General features: G+C 43.0%; 1 protein-coding gene across 1 annotated transcript in view; it reads right to left on the bottom strand.

Annotated features, from left to right (window-relative positions):
- Positions 1-22491, bottom strand: part of LOC112234849 (caveolae-associated protein 2) — a 28252-nt gene extending 5761 nt beyond the window's left edge. The window contains exon 1 of the mRNA XM_024403157.2: positions 21764-22491. Coding sequence (XP_024258925.1) covers positions 21764-22315 — 552 coding nt within the window. The 5' untranslated portion in view covers positions 22316-22491. The remainder of the gene's footprint in view (positions 1-21763) is intronic.
- Positions 22492-22718: the final 227 nt, after the last annotated feature.

Raw genomic sequence — 22718 nt, 5'->3', positions numbered from 1 at the left:
ACAGGAACAGCCCTCCCCCATCAATCCCTCACTAACTCACCACCAATTGCACGCCCTTTCAGAAAATAACATTATCCTTGACAGACTAAAGGTGCCTTAAAGAGGGGCCTCTTTTTTTATTGAGGTGGTGACTGTGACACATTGATGTATTGTTTAAGTCTGTTGAATTACATAAAACACAAGTATGTTAATGTACCATGTTACTTTGAAGACAAAATAACCTGGGTCATGTTCATTAGGACATGCAACTTAAAATGCTTTAAAATGCTGTGCAAAGAAAAAAATGAAATTAGTGTTTCTTATTGGACAAGTCCAGGTATTCACTTGCTGTTTCAGTTTGTTCACTTCCATTTGGTGCCTAATGAAAGTCTATGGAAAGAAACATTGCTTTGAAATCCATTAAATCCATTGTGAAGCATACAGGAACATCGGTGAGCTGGAGTTTTTGTCAAACATTGATATTTCTCCTCTTTGCACTTGGGTGACCACCAAGTCTAGGTCCAAAAGGCTCCTTAACAGCTTCTACCCCCAAGCCGTAAGACTGCTGAACAATTAATCAAATGGCCACCCGGACTATTTACATTGACGCAAAGTAAACAACCAATAATCATACATCACCAGCCTTAACTAAATATATGAAATGCCACTTCACCGTGAAATACCATATTAACCTGCAGATACCAGATACCCAGGACCTTATCTGAGCCACCCACTGCGTGATTCACAGCTCAGGTGGAATTAGGCGGATTCCAAGCATGTGCAGCTTCTAGTGACAGTGGAGGTAAATCTGTCATCAGTGTTCTGTTCTTTTGAGTTCCTCAGGATTAACCCCAAAGCCTTTTATTTAGAGGCTCCGGCTTTAAGGCAGTGCCTCTAAACACTTCACGGATTCAGTTTTACTAATTTCTACATCATATGGATAGACCCATTTTATCAAAGCCTCCATTGACATGGTAATCAATATGACTGTTTATGTTGAACTCTGGTTTAAGGCAATGATTCTCACATGCACTAATGTGTATTTAATATGGATTAGGTAAATCAAGATTGACAGGATTCTCAGGCGTTCCAGGCACAATAACTGTATCCAAAATGTATTTATTGCACAGAAGAACAGCTGACCAATAGCATAGGTGAACTTTTGTACTATAACGGATAGTAAATTGACATAGGCTACTGCTTTTGCTTTTCGTTAGGCCTACTCATCTTGTTGGCTGACCAAAAGTAGGCTAAATGTAGACAGTTCTTCAATATGCGCCTCGGGATTTGATGAGAGGGACGAGTGCAGTTGCGCCCCCCATGCGTCTGTCTTCATTCACTAATTTTGTATACATTTAACCTTTATTTAACTAGGCAAGTCAGTTAAGAACAAATTCTTATTTTCAATGACGACCTACACCGGCCAATCCGGATGATGCTGGGCCAATTGTGCGCCGCCCTATGAGACTCCGAATCACGGCCGGGTTGTGATACAGCCTGGATTTGTAGCCTACTTCTTAGCTGAAATTCCTGTGAGATGGACCCAATCATGTGACGAGCATTAGCTATATCTGACAGAGCCATGTGAGTGAGAGGTGCTTCGGAGCAGTGCAGCTGGGAGAAGGGAACTATGATTATTATATTCAGCCCAAGGGCACAACAGCCGCATTGGCCACAAAAGGCATGACATTTTTTTAAGGGGCATTACGGTCACACAAGGGAGATGCCACTGCAAAATTCGAGGCTTGGTGAGAATATTATCAAGTGCTTGTCAAATTGTGAATGAGAGACTGATGAAATGTGTGCAGCTTTAAACTTTTTTCAAATCATCATTAGAGTCACATCACACAGCCTTAGAATGTATTCTAATCAAATACATAGCCCAACGTTCTTATCCTAACTAAAGTTGCATAAATAACTCTAAATTAAGTATACACAATGCCTTAGGAAAGTATTCAGACCCTTGTCTTTTTCCACATCGTGACCCATTTCAGGAAACTAGGCGTATGTCGCGGGTCACTACTTCACAGGAGAGCCGTTTGAATGTAAACTTTATTTTATCATCAAAATGCTTATTTTTTTTTTACAGAAATGCCTTCTCGAACATGTGAACATTCAACGTTCAATAATAACAAACTTGTATACCATCTGTAAATACAAATACAATTCTTAAATTAGCCTAGTAGGTTTAGCCACAGAAAGAGCGGCATCCTTCCCACGAGCCATGATTGGCTGAGATAATGAGTGGGCTGGACATGCCAAGAAATTAGTTTGGATTGGTTTGCCATATAACCTTCTTCTGTCTATTTGACCGGGTCAGTATGTCTAGGTAATCCTGTCTAACGTGTTTTTTATGTATCGTCTATTGCTCTCCACTTTCTGGGGGACGGAGTTTTGAAATCTGGATTTAATTTGGAATTAGAGTATGATAGCTAAGGGGATGGAAAAAACACCTGGCTCGGGTTCACATCTTCAAACTAAGGGCAACCGTGGCATCTGTGACAGAGGGAGAAGCGTGCATCCATGTATATGAGCAAGATTGTCAGGCTAGCTACATTTTCAGATATTACACGTTTCTAATTTTGTCAAAGTCATTTTAATTTCAAGTTAAAGTGTACTGTTAGCTAGCTAGCTAACATTAGCTGTCTGGCTCCCTAGCTAACCTTACGTGTATCATCTGTGTAGTAATATTATTCGTATCTCAGAGCCATTTGCTTTGCTAGGTATAGCCTAATATTAGCTGGCTAACATTGAACCTGGTTGGTTAGCTACCTGCAGATTCATGCAGGGTAGTAAAGTCACTAGTTGGGATTATGGTTCATTGTTTAGCTATCTAGCTAATTACATGTCTTAACAAAAGACTCCACTATGCAAATAACCATTTCAATAGAATGTTCATGATGTCACTGCAACAACTGTTGATAGACGTAGCTGATAAATTCACTCTGGCTATCTAGTCTGATTTCAGAGAACTCTTGTCTGAGTGTGCCAGAACTCAGAATAACTGACAAATTTACAAACGCTTAACACCTGTTGAATATGGCCGGTGTCACATAGAACGTTGGCAAAAAAAGCATAACTAAATTGTTGCCAACAGCACAGTTGCAGTCACCAACGTTCAAGATAACATAAAAACAGCCTAACCAGCTCTGCTAGGGTGAGTAAAATGGTCAGTGAGCTGTTGTCTCATTTTTTGTCTGGAAGTAGCTAGCAAGCTAGCCAATGTTAGCCAGTTAGCTTTGGTGCTTGACTGCTGTTGTTAGGACAGATTTCTCAGATCAACCCTGCTCCTCAGCCTCACATGTGAATCCTTAAAGAGATGGGTGGGGCTAAAGCTTAAGAGGATGTGAATGATGCTGAATGGGTGTAGTCAAAGAAGAGCCCTCCAGTAGGTGTAAACAAATATATATATATAATAAAAGAGGTGTACCAAAACATTCAAAGGCCATTTTCTCAAATGTGAGGTGAAAGTTTATCAACTTTCAAAGCAGAATTACTTTCCCATTGTTCTTCAACTATGGTGTGGTGGTATAACATTTGAGAGTTTCTACTTTTATCCAATAAAAAAAAAACACAATTTAAATTGTTATTACATAGGACCGAATTGAGCCGGTAGGTCACATATAACATAGCCATATCAGGGCCTAAAATAAGGACAACTCAGAGTATGGTATACTGTTATTCTGAAGTAGACTACATTTTCTTCATATCATGTTTCTTTAGGTCTGTCTAAAATAAATAATGGATTTATTGTGATTGTGTATATTAAATTGATGTATTATACTTTTTTAAATGTAGATGTTACAAAGGTCTGCATCAGTGGCTTGTAGGTTATGCGTGGAAGCCAGGAGATGCTAAATATGTTTATGTTAATTCATGTCTCAATTACCGTGAGACCAGCAGTTATTTGCTTGACAATCACCGTCTGACAAAATTTCATGACTGCCACAGCCCTAGATAGCACCTCAGGGCACAGGTCTAGTTTCAACCAGAATTCACTGGGTTAACCTGTTCTCCCTCTTTCCTTACTTCTTGTCAACCATCCACTCCCTTCCCTCCATTTCTCCTTCCTGCTGTTGATGAAAAGAAGCAACTGTCCCCATTTCAGCGCAGAGATGACAAACATATTGAGTGCCACACCCATACTTATCCTTCCAACTGTAGCTCCGAATTCAAAATTGTATTAACATGTTCAGTGGTGACCCGTCATTCAGGGCAGGTGGGCCTGTTTAGCATGTTACTTTGGCATTAATACATGTCACATGTCGTTTTGCAAACAATGTAAAACAAAAAATAGAGTTAATAGTTCCATGCAAACATGTTCTCTTTTTGCTTTCTTGAGCAAGCCAGCTCCAAAATGCAGGTGTTTCAGTCTAGGCCAGGGCTTTCTGTGGTGGTGGGGCAGCCAGCGGAAAATTTAGAGCGTAGGGGTTGGTAATGTTCTCTAGTTGCGGCATGATTGGCTCAGTGCTCTGTCACTCATGGGGACACTATGTCCTGCAACATCTTTGGGTAGAGCTTGAAAATGCAAGCCCCTTGGGTGCTGCCATAGATTTACATTAGAAGTGCCCATCCGAGAAGGCTCAATGTCACTGGCCACAGATAAAAGGATGTCAAATCACATTATATCTATCGTAGCTTTGATTGGACTGATCCTGTCAACATACCTTCCAAATCTTAGCTAGCAAACTAGCAGTCATCATCATGAATCAAGTAGACAATCTACTGGCAAATCCTTTTCAATACTTGTCAAAATAAGAGAAAAAAAATCACAAAATCAACAATGAGCCTGCTATTCAGTGGAGTCACTATGTTGTCCATGTCTGGGTTTAAGGGTCTGTTTTCCAAGCTTAAAAGGATAAACATTCAACATGAAGGGACAGAAAAGGTTGAATACATTACCTATGCTGTCAATCCAGCATGACTTCTGCTGTGTTCAAAACAACTGGTAACTTGGAACTGGGAAATCTCAGACTACAGTGAGTTCAAGATGACTGGGAACACGAAAAAAACTGAGCTCTGACTGGGAAAATACGTTTTGAACGGTCATCCAACTCGGAATTCCAAGTCGGGAACTCGGACCACCTTCTAGAGCTCTGACATGAAGATCACTGATGTCCTGATTCAACCTGATTTATGTTCAGTGTTCACAGTTGTCTTGAAAATACCATGAATCCAGAGAATGCCAGACCTTGATGACAAAGTTTGATGACAACATTTGCCATGAAGGATTGCCGTGCCTCCTTGCTGTTCAAGTCACCACAGCACAAGGGGTGTCCAAAAATAGCTTGAATGATGCTGATGTAATATGTCAGGGAGAGATGTATACTGTAGCTAAGAAAGTAATTCTAAGTGTATGTTGTGTAGTAAGCTGTAATTTGGTCCCTTTCCCCCGCCTAACTGATTCTGCTGTTCTGACTTGGTGGTGCACATATAGCCAATATCCTGTTTTAGAGAAATGTCTTCATTGAATTTTCTAAGCGCTTTCATTGTTTGCTTATATGCCCCCTTTATTTATCATATGGTTCTGACTTGGTGTACAGGGAGAATACTGTAAGAACGGCCCATGTTCTGAATTCTGTCAATCTACACTGAGATGCAGTGCCTTTAGACAGCTGCGCCACATAGGAGCCCTACAATAACTGTGTGTGTGTGTCATTTACATTTTCTTTCAAAAAATGTATTGAACCTTTATTTAACTAGGCAAGTCAGTTTAAGAACAAATTTATATTTACAATGACAGCCTACACGATCATTGAGATGCTTTTTCTTCACTAATCTAAACGTAATTGTTCCAACCCTGATGCAACAAACCTGATTATATTAACAAACTTTGTTTGAGCAGAGCTGGATAAAACGCCTGTACACCCAGTACACTGCAGCTCTTCAGAAAGGTCCCCTGAGATAGACAGACTAGCTACTCTGAGTTGATGAAGGGGGCAATGTAAGACAATCCTGCATACTCTTTATGTTCTTTAGAAGAAGTATGGGTGTGGCACGATAGTGTCATCACTGGTTTGATGAGATCAGCAAGGAGTCTGGCAACAACAAGCCACTTCCGTCTACGTTTCCTTTTGATACAGTGACACAACAACAGCAAAAAATATTTGGGATCTCAAGTCATTCAAGAGGCACACTTAAAGTACTGTCTTTCCTCTATTGAGTGTGTGTGTGGGTGTGTGCCTGTGCATATGTCTGTGTATGCTTGTGTGTATTCTCGGGATTGCATTATCCGTCTAGCTCAACTAGCCTACCGGTATATTAACTGTCCTATCTCTAGGGTAATACATTAGCTTAACATTTCCCTTACCCAGATTTCATAGCCTACATTTAAAACAAAGCCCTGTCTCTACAACATCAAACCACATGAAAACAAGCCATGAAACGAGGGTCTATCTATCCTGAATGCGTTTTGAAGGGGCTGCCAAATGACACCCTATTCCATATTTAGTCAGGTGTGTATAGGGAATATAACCCTATAGGGAACAGGGTGCCATTTGGGCCTCATACATTGACTTCATGTGGTCTCTATGGAGAACAGGTGTATTTTCTGAGCCCTCCAAAAATCTACTAGGAGGTTGATGCCCATGGGGCAGCGGTTGGCACAGGGGGGTTGGCACAATGAGTCAGGTGCCAACTGGGGACTTTGTCAACGAGAGGGCACCACGTCGCATCACTTACTTAACACACACACACGCGCACACGCACACACACACACACAATATTTCAGGAGAGAGGCATGGGAGGTGCTCAAAGGAAGGAGAAAGAAGACAACAGAGAAACTAAGACAAACTAAGTCTGAGTCCTCAGAGACACTTGGTTGATTGCCCTGTTATTGTGTGGTTTGAATGGATTGAGAGGAAGAAGGCTCAATGCACATTCAAATAAACGTATTAACGCATCCCCTAAAGGGATGGACTCGACACACAACTTGGGCACAAACCAAAAGTCATCTAACTCATTTCGAACGCACTTCTCTTCTCTTCTCACTGTCTCTGTCTCTCTGTATTTATGTCACTCTCTTTTTTTCGTCACCTTTATACCCTTCCTCCATCTCAGTCCCTTCATTTCCACTTTATCTACACAGCCACCTCCTCCCCTTCCCGACATTAGTGTCATCACATCCCCTTGTCCTGGGAAAATAACAAACCTGGAGCCTCTTCCCTGAGCCTCTATCCATGGAAATTTGACTTAATCTGCATTTGTTTTGATTAGCCTGCCACAAAGCATTGTGGGATTCCACTGGGTAAAGCCCAGTGTTATGTAACATTTATTCCCCCCGTGTCACCAGGGCCGTAGGAAGGAAGGAAATGGGTTTCTGTCGTTTGGCGTTTGGAGAGATCAGCCATGTGATTGGCTGTTACCTTAGTACAACATACAGTACATGACCAGGGGAAAAGGGAAACAGGTTAACACACATGGGCACACACACTGGCAAAACAATGAACAGGGGATACACACACATATCAGTACATGCAAGCAAGCACGCACACACACACACAAAGACACAAAGACACACAGACACACACACTGGCAAAACAACCCCCGTCAGTCACATGATGGTTTTCTGATTGAACAGCCAATATGAACTGAGGTAAAGACAGATTAGCATGTCTACTGAAGACAACTGTCATAGACTTGATATGAAGCATCCTAGGTGTTATGTCACGCTCATGTAGTTTACCGTATTTCAAGTCAATACAACATAATGACTCATCATACCTACCCATTAAGTGACCACACAGGATGGCACAACAAGTTTCAGGGCATCTTCCCCACCCCTACCAAATGGGACAAAAAAAAAAAGGCATGACTGAGCTTATGCAATTACAAAAATACAATGCCCAATTCAACTCCAACCTCAAGCTGCTAACGTGCTAACCAACTCAATGCCGGTGCATAGAGTGGCATCAAAGCATCCTGTTGATATGCCAAGCTATGGGATGCCTATGCTAATCTTGTTAGCCATTTTGCACGTTGAACTTGTTCTGTTCTTAGCATTGTTTCAGGACAATGGCGTGGGCGTATATCATGGCCATTGTGTCGATAAGCAGCTATGGAGATAATACACTTTTTTTGTCAGAGTAGTTCTTGATTGTTGCATTGTTTACTTGGACTTTACTTGGAAACGTCTATGTGAGGTCAAATGTCAAATCGAAGCAGAGAACTCCAAGAATTGTCTCGAGCCCTAGTTGGTTGGAATAAAAAACAGTAAAAGTGGGCTATTGTTTTTGCTTTCCTCAGCCCCTAACATTTGGACCTTGAGACTTTGTCCTGAGAGTGTGGATGAATGGCTGCCTGTGCCACGATTCAAATGTCAAAGAGAAGCAAGATAACTCACATGAATCCCATCTGGATTGGGGCCACTGAAAAATGACAATGGTTTTCTCTTTCCTAACTCTATGGCTTGGTTTGATCCCTCGCTGGTCTCCCCCAGTCACGTCTTCTCCACCAATTAGATTCTGTGATCCCTTTTAGAAAAGTCACCACCTGCATGTGGAACGTAACCAAATTGCTCGCCGTGTGTGTGCGTAAGAGTCATGACACACACACTTCTGGGAGTTATGGGTCTATAGGGACTCTTTTCCTTTACCATTAATGCAAAATAAAAATGTATATCTTGATATATTAACTAAACTGTTGAATTCTAGCCCTCACAGCATACAGATGGACCAAAAGAAAGTATTTTTAAAGTATTTATTGAATAATACAATAGCTTGGGCTCGTTTCCATTACGTTTATACTGTCCCTTTGGTGATAATGTGAAAGCACAACCAGAGATGGGCAGTATTTCTGTTGCATGTACTTGAAATATGTATTTCAATTACTTCTGAGTATTTTGTAATTGGTATTACACTGGGCTGAACTACAGTCCAATGTATTTGGTAACAAGATACTTTCGAGAGATGTAATTGGTATTTCAAAATACATATTTTTATAGACATTCACATTTTGTCCATCGCGATTGACTGGTCGATCTCCAAGGCATTCTTAGTCAATCGCCAAACATTTCTGTAAAAACCCAACACTAAAGCCTTGCGTTCCTATATTTCTAATTAGTCTCGCGCTGTTGGCATTAGGTGCACCCAATTCAGCTGTCCTGCATGCCGGGTAGGGGAAGTGTTCCCATTTTGAACCATTTCATGTGTTTGAAGGTACAAACTCTGCCATTATGACGTTTTTAGTTCTGTTTAAAAAAATCTGAGTGGTCTCAGGTTGCCTCTTGAATCAGAAAAGGTTGGTGACCACTCCTCTAAATACATGGCTCTGGTAATACCCAGTGGGCTTTGTAGTTCATTTTAGTATATACATTTACATTTTTGTCAGTTAGCAAACAGATTGACTTGCTCAACAAAGGTAGCTAAACAACAACATATCATAGTCATAGCAAGTAAAACGTTTCTGTAACTGTTACTGAGTCTCACGGCCGTCAAAGGAAGTGGACCGAAGCGCAGCGTGGTGAGCGTACATATTCCTTTTATTTAGAAATGACGCCGACAAACACAATAAACAATACAAAACAACCGCAAAGCTTACGGGCTATTTGCCACAAACAAAGTTAACTTCCCACAAAGAAAGGAGGGAAAAGGGCCACCTAAGTATGGTTCCCAATCACAGACAACAATAGACAGCTGTCCCTGATTGAGAACCATACCCAGACAAAACATAGAAATACAAAATCATAGAAAAACAAAACAGAATGCCCACCCCACATCACAACCAAATAGAGAAATAAAAACGTCTCTCTAAGGTCAGGGCGTGACAGTACCCCTCCCCCCCAAAGCCGCGGGCTCCTGCCGTAAAACCTGAACCTATAGGGGAGTGTCCGGGTGAGCATCTATCCGCGGTGGCAGCTCTGGTGCGGGATGTAGACCCTGCTCCACCGCCGGCTCACCCCGCTTTGGTGGCGCCTCTGGTGTGGGGACCCTCTCCATGGGCCCCAGACTGGGGACCTTCGCCGCTGGCCCCAGACTGGGCACCCTCGTTGCGGGCCCTGGACTTGAGGCCCTCACTGGGGGCTCCAGACTGGAGACCGTCGCTGGAAGTTCCAGACTGGAGACCGTTGTTGGAGGCTTCGGACTGGAGACCTTCGTTGGAGGCTTCGTGCCATGACTCCTCACTGGAGGCTTCGTGCCATGGATCACCACTGGAGGCTTCTTGCCATGGGTCACCACTGGAGGCTTCGTGCCATGGATCATCACTGGTGGCTTCGTGCCATGGATCATCACTGGAGGCTTCTTACCATGGATCATCACTGGAGGCTTCGTGCCATGGATCATCACTGGAGGCTTCTTGCCATGGATCATCACTGGAGGCTTCGTGCCATGGATCATCACTAGAGGCTTCTTGCCATGGATCATCACTGGAGGCTTCATGCCATGGATCATCACTGGCGGCTTCTTGCCATGGATCATCACTGGAGGCTTCATGCCATGGATCATCGCTGGAGTGGAGAGACACACAGGAGGCCTGGCTCTGGGAGCTGCCACAGGACTCACCAGGCTGGGGATACATACAGGAGGCTTAGTTCTGCACGCAGGTACAGGAGACATACTGGAGGCTTTGTCCTTGGCCGAGGCACCGGATACAATGGGCCATGGAGGCGCACTGGAGGTCTCCAGCTTAGAGCCTGCACAACCCGTCCTGGCTGGGTGGTTATCTTCACCCTGCAAATGCGGGGATGCTGGCACAGGATGCATTGGGCTGTGCAGACGTACCGGAGACACAGTGCACAGAGCCGGCGCAGGATATCCTGGGCCGAAGACACGCACTGGAGACCAGGCGCGCTGAGCCGGCAGCATCCATCCTGGCTGGATGCTCACCCTAGCCCGGCAGATGCGGGGAGCTGGGATGTAACGCACCGGGCTGTGAACACGCACTGGAGACACCGTGCGCTCCACCGCATAACACGGTGCCTGACCAGTACGACGCTCGCCACGATAAGCACAGGGAGTTGGCTCAGGTCTCCAACCTGACTTAGCCAAACTCCCCGTGTGCCCCCCCCCCAACATTTTTTGGATGGGGCTGCCTCTCAGGCTTCCTTGCTAGCCGTGTTCCCTCATAACGCTGGACCCCTTTACCAGCTGGCTTCGCCTTCCTCTCTGCTTCTATCTGCTCCCACGGCAGGCGATCCTTTCCGGCCAGGATCTCCTCCCACGTCCATGATCCCTTGCAATTTAAAATGTCCTCCCACGTCCATTCCTCCTTACCACGCTGCTTGGTCCGTTTGTGGTGGGAAGTTCTCTCATGGCCGTCAAAGGAAGTGGACCAAAGCATAAAGTGGTGAGCGTACATATTCTTTTTATTTAGAAATGACGCAGACAAAAACAATAAACAATACAAAACAACAGTGAAGCTTACGGGCTATGTGCCACAAACAAAGTTAACTTCCCACAGAGAAAGGAGGGAAAATGGCTACCTAAGTATGGTTCCCAATCAGAGACAACTATAGACAGCTGTTCCTGATTGAGAACCATACCTGGCCAAAACATAGAAATACAAAATCATATAATAACAAAACATGCTCACCCCACATCACACCCTGACCTAACCAAATAGGGAAATAATACGGCTCTCTAAGGTCAGGGCGTGACACCGAGAATGTTTTTGCTGTTTGTGCTGGCTACTTGCACATTTATTTTTGTATTTTAAAATGCAAAGTACATGTATTTTTATGAAATACATTACAAAATACATGCATTCTACAGTTTATTTTGATACATTGATCTTTATGGTATTCAAGGAATCATTGACAGCCATTGACAGTATGCACAATGTCTTAGGAGACTGAAACAGTGAGACGCCTATAGTTGCCATGGGAATTGGCATGGGAAACATATATTTACATTTCCAAAGCAAATGAAATAGATAAACTAAATTGTAATAAACAATAAAAAAATGAACAGTAAATACTTCATGTCAACCTCTCCTTGTGTTTTCATTTTGTCTAATTGTGTCACGACTTCCACCGAAGTTGGTTCCTCTCCTTGTTCGGGCGGCGTTCGGTGGTCGGCTTTACTGGTTTTCTAGCCATCGTAGATCCATTTTTCGTTTTCCATTTGTTTTGTCTTGTTTTCCTACACACCTGGTTCTCATTTCCCTCATTAAGTGTTGTGTATTTAACCCTCTGTTCCCCCCCATGTCTTTGTGTGGAATTGTTTGTTTGTCGTGCTTGTGCACATTTGTTAGTGGTGCATGTCGGGTTTTGTACCCATGATGGTTATTTTTATGTCGTTGGTTTTGTACTAAACTACTCCGGCTATTACCTAGTTCTGCTCTCCTACATCTGACTTCACTGGCACAAGTTACGCACGCCTTTACAAATTGCCTTCAGAAATTGCCTTCACATACCTCCTTCCCTTTTTCTATTCCTGAACTTTTCTTTTTAGCTCTTTAACTCTGTCCACCTCTCTCTCTGTTGTCTTTTTTTCTCTTCAACTCTCTATTTTCCATCCTCTCTCTCTCTCTCTCTCTCTCTCTCTCTCTCTCTCTCTCTCTCTCTCTCCTACCCTCATTCTTTTTTGGACTCTTCTCTCACCGTAGCCTGTTCAAAAAGAGGGAGATTAACAGAGGAATGAACCACAAAGGGAAAATAAGAATGATAACAAAGGGAGGATCCACAGGGTAAACAAACATATTTGTTCATTTAAGTCTGCAGATCTATCTGGCTCCATAGACAGGGACAGACATATTAGGTGTCATGACAGAAACAGGATCATGTTCAATAGATTAGAGCACACATAATTTTTTAGATTTTTGGGGATTTTGCAACAGAAAATGAAAATGAGTGATAGTCCCTCCCTGTTTCAGTCTGTTTTCTTCCGTTTGGTGAGTATGAACACAACACAGTGTTGGGATTCAAGGCCCACATTCATGTTGCGGAAGCTGTCACTGAACAAAACTCATCCATGCACATCGGGGGATAAGGAAACAAAAGGCTTTGTTGTTTGAGAGAGAGACAAAACCAAAATTATTGGAAGGAGAGGGTATTTGTACGTGAGCCCTGCCCACTGAAACATAACACCTTTGAGATGTGGACACGCACACACGCACGCAAGCACACACACACACACACACACACACACACACACACACACACACACACACACACACACACACACACACACACACACACACACACACACACACACAATTCATGGATATACCCTCAAGACAGTTTTGGTTCTGTGCTTGGATCTGTGGAAATAGATTTGCTGTATAACATAGACGCTGTAGAGTTGACTATGCATACTTTGAATAACACATGTACTAACGTCTACACTATATCATGTATCCAAATTAATTCACACTGCTTTACTAAAATTCCATTGGTCAATACAGTAATGTAGTACCGTAATATATGACATTTACAAAGCAGACACTTTTATCAAGTCCACATATTTTCGTATGTGACCCCAGTGGGAATCGAACCAACAACTGGTGTTGGTAGTGCCATTCGAACTGAGTCACTTACAGAACCACTACAATACATAAGTAGAATACAATACTGTAAAATACAATATATGATGATTACAATTGTCACACCCTGACCATAGTTTGCTTTGTATGTTTCTATGTTTTGTTTGGTCAGGGTGTGATCTGAGTGGGCATTCTATGTTGTTTGTCTGTTTCTGTGTTTGGCCTGATATGGTTCTCAATCAGAGGCAGGTGTTAGTCATTGTCTCTGATTGGGAACCATATTTAGGTAGCCTGTTTGGTGTTGGGTGTTGTGGGTGATTGTTCCTGTCTTTGTGTTTGTTACACCAGATAGGGCTGTTTTCGTGTTTTTCATCTTTATTAAAGATGTATCACAATAACCACGCTGCGTTTTGGTCCACCTCTCCTTCAACAGAAGAATCCCATTACAACAATACTGGTGGAAGATGTATGATTGCCATCCCAATGAGCGTACCACCCTCCTTCAGGGCATTGATGAGGCATGCAATGTCATCATTCCAGATCTATCTCAAGCTTGGATTAACAATAAAAGTTTTTTTTTCCCAGGTGGATGAACAATGAGGACATTTACTGCAAAGTTTGAGAACCTATGGCCAAAATGCAAAGTAGTGCCTACTAAACATTGTTTCTTTAATTTGTTTCATTTGATTACAGTACACCTATAAATAAATTATAAATTATATCTGAACAATACATTTGTTTTTGTATCAATGATTGTGAAAGATGTCTTTAATGATCACACTCAACAAATGACTGATGATTGGCTGAAATAAATTGATCGTAAGAAGATTGAGGGAGCTGTTTTATTAGATATCAGTGCAGCTTTTGATGTCATTGATACCAACATATTGCTGAACAAAATGTAGGTGTTATGGATTTACATCCTCTGTCTTAATATGGATTGGGAGTTACCTATCTTATAAAACACAGGGGGGGTTTGTTAATGGAAGCCTCTCTCATGCAAATTCATTTGAGTGTGGTGTACCACAGGGCAGCCGGCTAGGGCCGTTATTGTTTTTACAAATGACCCCCCATTAACCTTGAATAAAGTCTGTGTGTCTATGTACACTGACAACTCAACAGTATACACGATGACTGCATCAGTAAAACAAATAACAGACACTTAACATAGAGCTCCAGTCTGTTTTAGAATGGGTAATTAGCAATAGGCTAAAAGCTACATTTTTGGGACAAATCACTCGCTGAATGCTAAGCCTTGTTTAGATCTATTATTAAATAATGTGGCTATTGAGCAAGTTGAGGAGACTTGTTGTAATCGTACTTTAGATAGTAAGCTTTCATGGATAAAACCTAAAAACTCAATGGTTTCTAAAATGGGAAGAGGTATGTTCATGATAGGGCGTTGCTGTGGCTCTTGACATCTCAGTCGACCAGACAGGTCCCACAGGCCCTACTGTAGTTCTGTCGCACCTGGACTACTGCCCGGCTATGTGGTCAAAGAAGGACATAAGTAAATTGGAAACTGTCAGTAACTCAAAGTTGAGGAGAGATTGACTGCATCACTACTTGTCTTTGTGCTAGGCATTGATGTATTGAAGGTACCGAACTGTCTGTTCAAGCAGTTGGCACACAGTTCAGACATTCATCGGTACAACACAAGACACGCAGCCAGATGTTTCTTCACATTCCCCAGGTCCAGAACAGAGGCTGGAAAACGCACAGTATTAAATAGAGTCATTACTGCATGGAACTCTCTGCCACCCTAGGTAACTCAAGCTAGCAATAAAACCAGTTTTTAAAAAAACTATTAAGGACTGTGAACACTGCCATTTTATATATTTTATAATTAATTTACACTGTACTATGTATTAGACCTAGACATTGTTTGTACGTACTGATATGTAGGCTATGTGTGATGTTTTAAATTGATGTATTTCAGTCCTTGACTAATAATGTTCTGCACTATATATTATGTCTTGTTTCATGTGGACCCCAGGGAGAGTAGCTGATGCTTTTGCAGCGGCTGATGGAGATCCTAATCCTACGTTCAAGAACACAAAGAAACAGGGCTACGATCAAGAACACAACGAAACAGAACACAAGGTTGACTAAGAAAATAATTACAGAACCTTACACTTGTAGTGTATTTAAGCTTTTAAAAAGCTTCTAAAATTCGGAATTTCTCATTTAAAATGTCAGACTTGATTTGCACTAATGAAAATGTATCAATCGCTATAAAAATATCAAATAATTATAGTCACATAACAATATATATTTTTTCATAATAATAATATTTTCCTGCTGTGTGAAACTGGCTCACAATAAGTGTATGGGATTTGTACCTATATCCAGTCACTTAAAGAGTTGTGCTTATTTCAAGAAAACAAGGAGGGAAGCGTGGATTTCTAAGTATTTGGAACATGGTCTTTAAAACCTCTTGGAACTACCGCTCCCGGATCCGGGAGAATTGTCATCAACTGACACTAATTAGCATAACGCAACGGACAAAAAATATTACTAGAAAATATTCATATTCATGAAATCACAAGTGAAATATATTGAAACACAGCTTAGCCTTTTGTTAGTCACCCTGTCATCTCAGATTTTTAAATTATGCTTTACAGCCAAAGCAAGACAAGCATTTGTGTAAGTTTATCGATAGCCTAGCATAGCATTATGCCTAGCTAGTAGCAGGCATCTGGTCACGAAAATCAGAAAAGCAATCAAATTAAATCGTTTACCTTTGATGAGCTTCGGATGTTTTCACTCACGAGACTCCCAGTTAGATAGCAAATGTTCCCCTTTTCCATAAAGATTATTTTTGTAGCCGTAAGTTCTTCACGTTTGGCTGAGAATTCGACCGGAAATTGCGGTCACGACAACGGTGAAAAATATTCCAAATTAGCTCCATAATATCGACAGAAACATGGCAAACGTTGTTATAATCAATCCTCAAGGTATTTTTCAAATATATATTCGATAATATATCACCCGGGACAGCTGTATTTTCAGTAAGACCGGGAGGAAAAATAGCTACCTCTGTCTATTACGGAAGAATTACTCTGAGAGCACTCAGCCGGCCACTTCCGCAATGTAGTCGTTTATGCTCATTCTTCAACATAAAGGCGGGAAACTATGTCAAAATGCTTTAGACACCTTAGGGAATATGTAGAAAAAGGAATCTGGTTGATATCCCATTCACTGCTCAATAGGGACGCATCAGAAAGCAGAGCTTTCAAAACATGAGTCACTTCCTGATTGGATTTTTCTCAGGCTTTCGCCTGCAATATCAGTTCTGTTATACTCACAGACAATATTTTTTACAGTTTTGGAAACTTTAGAGTGTTTTCTATCCTAAGCTGTCAATTATATGCATATTCTAGCATCTTGTCCTGACAAAATAGCCCGTTTACTTTGGGAACGTTATTATTATTATTTTTTAAATAGTGCCCCCGAGTTGAATCAGGTGTAAAAAATGGAAGAAAAAAAAACTGTGTAAGGCAGCTAACTGGCCCTGCCTTATCCTATATAAAGAACTTTGTTAAATAATCCCTAATACTGTGAAGATTGACGGTGGAGACATGAAGCAGTACGAACATTTAATAAACTACAAACATGAAACAGGACAGGAACAGCGTCTGGACAGGGGACAAAGTCACAACATCAATGCTGACACGGGGATGAAACAGAGGAAACAGACAGATAAAGTGGAGGCAATCAAATAATGATGGAGCTTAGGTGGGTCCAATGAGGCGCAGGCAGTCTGGCCACCTCGAGCGCTAGAGAGGGAGAGCGGGAGCAGGCGTGACAAATACAGGTGCTCACTCACTGCCACCAATGGTGACAAGCCTAGAGACCTTTGGTCATGAGTTGTGTGACAATGGCAGTAAAAAGTCTGTTAGCTAACAAAATAAAACTGAATTAATTTATGAACTAAAGCTGCCTACTGAACTTTTCAATTTGATGAGCTGCATGGTCAGAGTATACTGTAAGTATATGGTGCCAAAGTGTTTCCTTCTTACTTATAGAATGCAACGGTTCAAGTACAGTTTGTTAGTTAAAATAGTCATGACTGTCACGTATACTACCTCTCCGGCACACGAGGTCACCAGGGTGCTCATTATTATGCACACCTATCACCATCGCTACGCACACCAGCACCTCATCAGACTGACCTGGGCTCCATCACCTGACTGATTACCTTGCCTACATATGTCACTCCCTTTGGTTCTTTCCCTAGGCGTTATTGTTTCCGTTCCAGTGTTCATGTCTGTATGCTACCTGTGTTTCTTTTGTTCTATGTTAATTTATTTATTAAAGCTTCCCTGAACTTGCTTCCCGACTCCCAGGGTACACGTTACAGAATAATGCCTCCCCAAAGGGAAGCATTAGGGAGTGTTTTTTTATATATTTTTTAGTGTAGGTGACGTCTGATCCGGTTGTTGCTAACGGAGCAACCGGGAATGCCTCAGCTGGCTTGTCAGGCTTCCATGCCTCAGCCAGCACATCAGTATTACAAGACCCGGTTGGCCCGTCAAGCGTCCGTTGCCGAGTCTACCGAGGAAGCCTCAGCTAGCTCGACAGGCTTCCATGCCTCAGCTGGCTCGGCAGGTTCACAAGACTCGGTAGGCTCGGCAGGCTCCCATGCCTCAGCCAGTTCGTCAGGCTCCCATGCCTCAGCCGGCTCGTCAGGCTCCCATGCCTCAGCCGGCTCATCACATTCCTGCGCATCAGCTGGCTCGACAGGTTCCCGTGCCTCAGCAGAATTTATTTATTAAAGATTCCCTAAACTTGCTTCCCAACTCCCAGCGTACACGTCACAGTGACAGATAAAATGTGAAAGATCAAAGATCCCACAACTTCAGCCATGCGTTCTCCAGCACGAATACACTGTAATACAAAATTGCTTGAGTCAAATGTGTTATAGAACGTCTTTCGACGAGGCTGTGTATTGTTTTAGTGATGCAGCATGTTTAGTTTGGGTATGAAGTGTGTTTTCATTCAATGCATTTGGATTTAAATGTGTTTTGATAGTGTGTGTGATAGGAGGCCGTCACTGTTGTTGTCACTCCATGCCTCTCAATGACTAAATGTCCCATAAACACTAATGAGCTCTCAGAGGACTTCCCTTCCCATACCACCTTGCCAATCCTACTACTTATCTTGAAAGTTGCACACATGCATGCACACACACGGACGCATGAACACAAACACACACAAACACACACACCCACATGCGCATGCATGCACACACAACAGATGCCTGCACACATGCAGGGACGCATGCACATGCACGCACACTCATGCAGAAACACACACACACACACACAAATGTGAACTGCCCAGCAAAGTGTGTTGCATCCCACAATTGTGTCACTATCCCTGTTTCCCATTTTAATATAAATGAACCCTCTTCCCTCTTACCCTCTTGTCAATCCAAGACCTTTCACCTCCCTTAAATCAACAACTTACTTTGTCACAAACAGAAACTAGCACAATGACATTGAAATACTTCTCTTCTGTGGCTGGGAAGGGAAGAATATGGAGACAGGAAAAGCGCTGGAGCACAAACACAAACAAACAATGGGCCAAATTGCAGTAATTAAGGACTACAGTTTCCCCCGGCCTCGTTAAAGCTGGTTACGTAGAGAAAAGCAGCCGAGCGGCAGGGACCTGTCAGCCTATCCATGGCAGCGCTGGTCAGTGCTCCTTTGGGCCAGAGTGGTGGATATCTACTGAGCGCCCTTAGGAGTGGCATGGCGGCATTTCCACCTCGGGTGGCATGTACAGAGCAATGTGTGTTCTCAATTAATACGTGGAGAAATCCGTCAGTCAGAGGGGAGACATGTTCTAGGCCAGGAGCAAATAAGAGACAAAAGAGAGCTGAGGGGCGTGGTGTTAGAATTGAAATGCCTTATCGGTGAGTCGCGTTGTTTGTGACTCATAGCGTGTTCTTTGTATAGGTGTGTGACAGAATGGCATCCTCTGATGGTTTCTGAGAAAGGAGGAATAGCTGCACGTTCAAATGATAATGATAGGTGGTTTGTGGCGAGGCTGCTGATGGTTCAGGAACAGCCAGCGAGAGAGAAAGAGAGAGAGAGATTTACAAAGAGAGAGGACAACTGTAGAGAAACACAGAAATACACAGAACAACTATAGGAAATACCTGTGGATCATCAACTATAAATGCACAACCATTAGACTAGAGTCATGCAGTTTGAGCCAATGTGCAGTATTTGCACCTGTTGCTATTAAACAACAGCGGTAGTACCTGGGTAACCAGATAAGACCAGTTCCTAGGAGCTCTTAGGACTTTGTGTCAATATGGCTCACCCTTTTCCTAACTGAACACATATCGAGCCCTATCCAATCATTAGAGAATATACTGGCCACACAATGATTCAGTATATTTGGTATAATGGAGCTAGGACTGAGCAAAGAGTAAGGTTGGGAAACACTATCCAAATACTATTAAAATCACCTGATTGGCCTCCCGGGTGGCGCAGTGGTCTAGGGCACTGCATGGCAACGCTAGCTGTGCCACCAGAGACTCTGGGTTTGCGCCGTGACCGGGAGGTCCGTGGGGCGACACACAATTGGCCTAGTGTCCTCCGGGTTAGGGAGGGCTTGGCCAGTAGGGATATCCTTGTCTCATCGCGCACCAGCGACTGCTGTGGCGGGCCGGGCGCAGTGCACGCTAACCAAGGTCGCCAGGTGCACGGTGTTTCCTCCGACACATTGGTGCACCTGGCTTCCGGGTTGGATGCGCGCTGTGTTAAGAAGCAGGGAGGCTTGGTTGGGTTGTGCTTCGGAGGACGCATGGCTTTCGACCTTCGTCTCTCCCGAGCCCGTACGGGAGTTGTAGCGATGAGACAAGATAGTAATTACTAGCAATTGAATACCACGAAATTGGGGAGAAAAGGGGGTAAAATAATAAAATAAAAAATAGAAATCACCTGATCACACCTTTTATGTGTTGGCTCAGCATGACACTAATAATGCTAAAGTTGTGGGTTCAATTCCTATACATGTTTATATTATGCTATTATAGATTTATTGTTATGTCATATATACAGCACCTCCAAAATTATTGGCACCCTTGATAAAGACGAACTTAAAAGATTGTATAAAATAAATACTGAGCTATATTGTATGCTCAGAAAATTGGGAAATTTCAATTTTATTATCACAATTACAAATAGAAATATATTTTGTGTAACAAGTAATAAATTTTTAACTTCAGAGGAGGACAAGCAAGACAAAGTCACTCAATGTAAATGCCTAAATCTAATTTAACTACATTTAAGATCATTATGCATAATGGGTGTTTGGTCTTGTCGACAGATCTAGAGTATTACCCTCTTTGAACCGTACACACACACACACACACACACACACACACACACACACACACACACACACACACACACACACACACACACACACACACACACACACACACACACACACACACACACACACACACACACTCCCTCTCCCTCTCCCTGTCTCTCTCTCGCTCTCTCATATCCTATGGAGTTCTTCAAAACACCACTCCCTTTATACTGTAGTTACATTTTCCCACCATGAACTAGAGAACCTGAGGGGGGCAGATACAGTACACGTAATTCTAAAAGATCTTAAAACACACCTTTTTAGCTGAACTTTTCAGTGCTATTTAGTCATTCAGTTTTTATTGTTGTTCTTTTGTTTTTTATCCTGTTGTTTGTTGTGTTGTAAATATTAACATTTCTTTTTTCATGGCGTTTTATGTTTTTCTTCTTCTGTGAAGCACATTGCATTGCATGTCTGAAATGTGCTGCATTAAAGAAGAATATTTTGATTGGATGATCCTGCTTCTCCCTCTCACACACTTTCACACAGCTGCCAAGGCCCATTGCAGCTACACAGAACGCAAACATACAGAGTAGGCTGCACTCTTACCTACCCTTGCATTAACTCCCAATGTGCACACTAGCTTTCACCATGCACGGATACACACACACACACACACACACACACACACACACACACACACACACACACACACACACACAAACAAACTATACTTTCAACATTCTCACAAACCTTTCTGACATTCTGTTCTCCCGCTCACACAATTGACACATATGCACACAAACAAACAAATACTTTTAACACGTTTAACATTCTTCCCCCTTCTTTTTTCACAACTCCTACACAGATAATGAAAAAAATATCTCAATATTCTCTCACCCTCACACACTCACAACCCCCTTCCCCATTACGCACCCTTACACATTCCTCGCTTCTGCTTTTCCCTTATTCCCCTTACACAAAAGCTCATCCATCCAACCCTTCCCTCCATCCGCCCCTCCATCCCTACCTGGAAGATGAGAACTTTGAAGTGGTTCCTCTTTAGCAGGTGTCCATGGTTGGCCTCCAGCCGCTTCACCTGTGACGCCTGCTTGTCCAGCCGCTCCCGCACCTCCTTCATGTGGGTGTTGACCTTGTGTGAGCGCTCTAGCAGCTTGTTCACGCTGTTGGATGTGCTGGTGTGGTTCTTGGAAAGGCGGGTCACGTCACCCTGGACCCCTCGTACAGCACCCTCCAGGTCGGCCTGACGCAACTCCATGCGCTGCTGGTTCTCCTGCACTGCCTCCAGCATGTTGACCAGCTTGTCGAGTAGAGCCACCACTGTGATGGCGCTCACCTGGTCCCTGGCAGTGGGACTGGTGGGACTTCCAGGTCCGAGGCTCCCAGGGGTTTTCAAGCCCAGCCTGGAGAGGGTGTTAGTGGGGGACGAGGGAGCTGGGCTCGGGCTGAAGCTGGACACCAGGAGGTCCATGTTGTCTTGCTGTGCCTGGTACTGCTGGGGGTTGACCAAAATGCTGCTGCTGTTGCTGCTGCGCTCGGCGTGCGATGAGTCTTCTCCCATTGCCACAGGGTGGAGGGGTTAAATGTCCTCTTTTGAAGGGTTTAAGTAAGTTAGAGGGCTAGAAGTGGAGTGAAATGTGGACTGACTTGTTCTGAGATGTGAAGAGTCTCTGTCAGTTAGTTGACGTTGTTGTTGTTGTTGCTCCAGAGAAGGACTGAGAAGGGAAGAAGGATTCTCTCCTCTTGGTTATTTTGGTGTCCCCTCCCCTTTTAAAAATTTTTTTTTTACAATGTGTAGTAGAGCAAGAGTTGTATTGCACACACCCACTTTTCTCCTCCCTTATAAAAACCTCATCCAAAGCCAGAGGGGAGGGGCATGGTTGTCCTGGTAACAGGTCTAGCCCTAAATTGCTGGAGAAAATTACGCCAGAGATTGCCACTGTGAGTGTTCATGTGACTGCTCT

The sequence above is a fragment of the Oncorhynchus tshawytscha genome, linkage group LG03 (genome assembly GCF_018296145.1).
Source record: "Oncorhynchus tshawytscha isolate Ot180627B linkage group LG03, Otsh_v2.0, whole genome shotgun sequence".
In the NCBI taxonomy this organism is placed as follows: Eukaryota; Metazoa; Chordata; class Actinopteri; order Salmoniformes; family Salmonidae; genus Oncorhynchus; species Oncorhynchus tshawytscha.
Note: the sequence above shows the minus strand (reverse complement) of the source record. Positions and strands in the feature narration are given on the sequence as shown.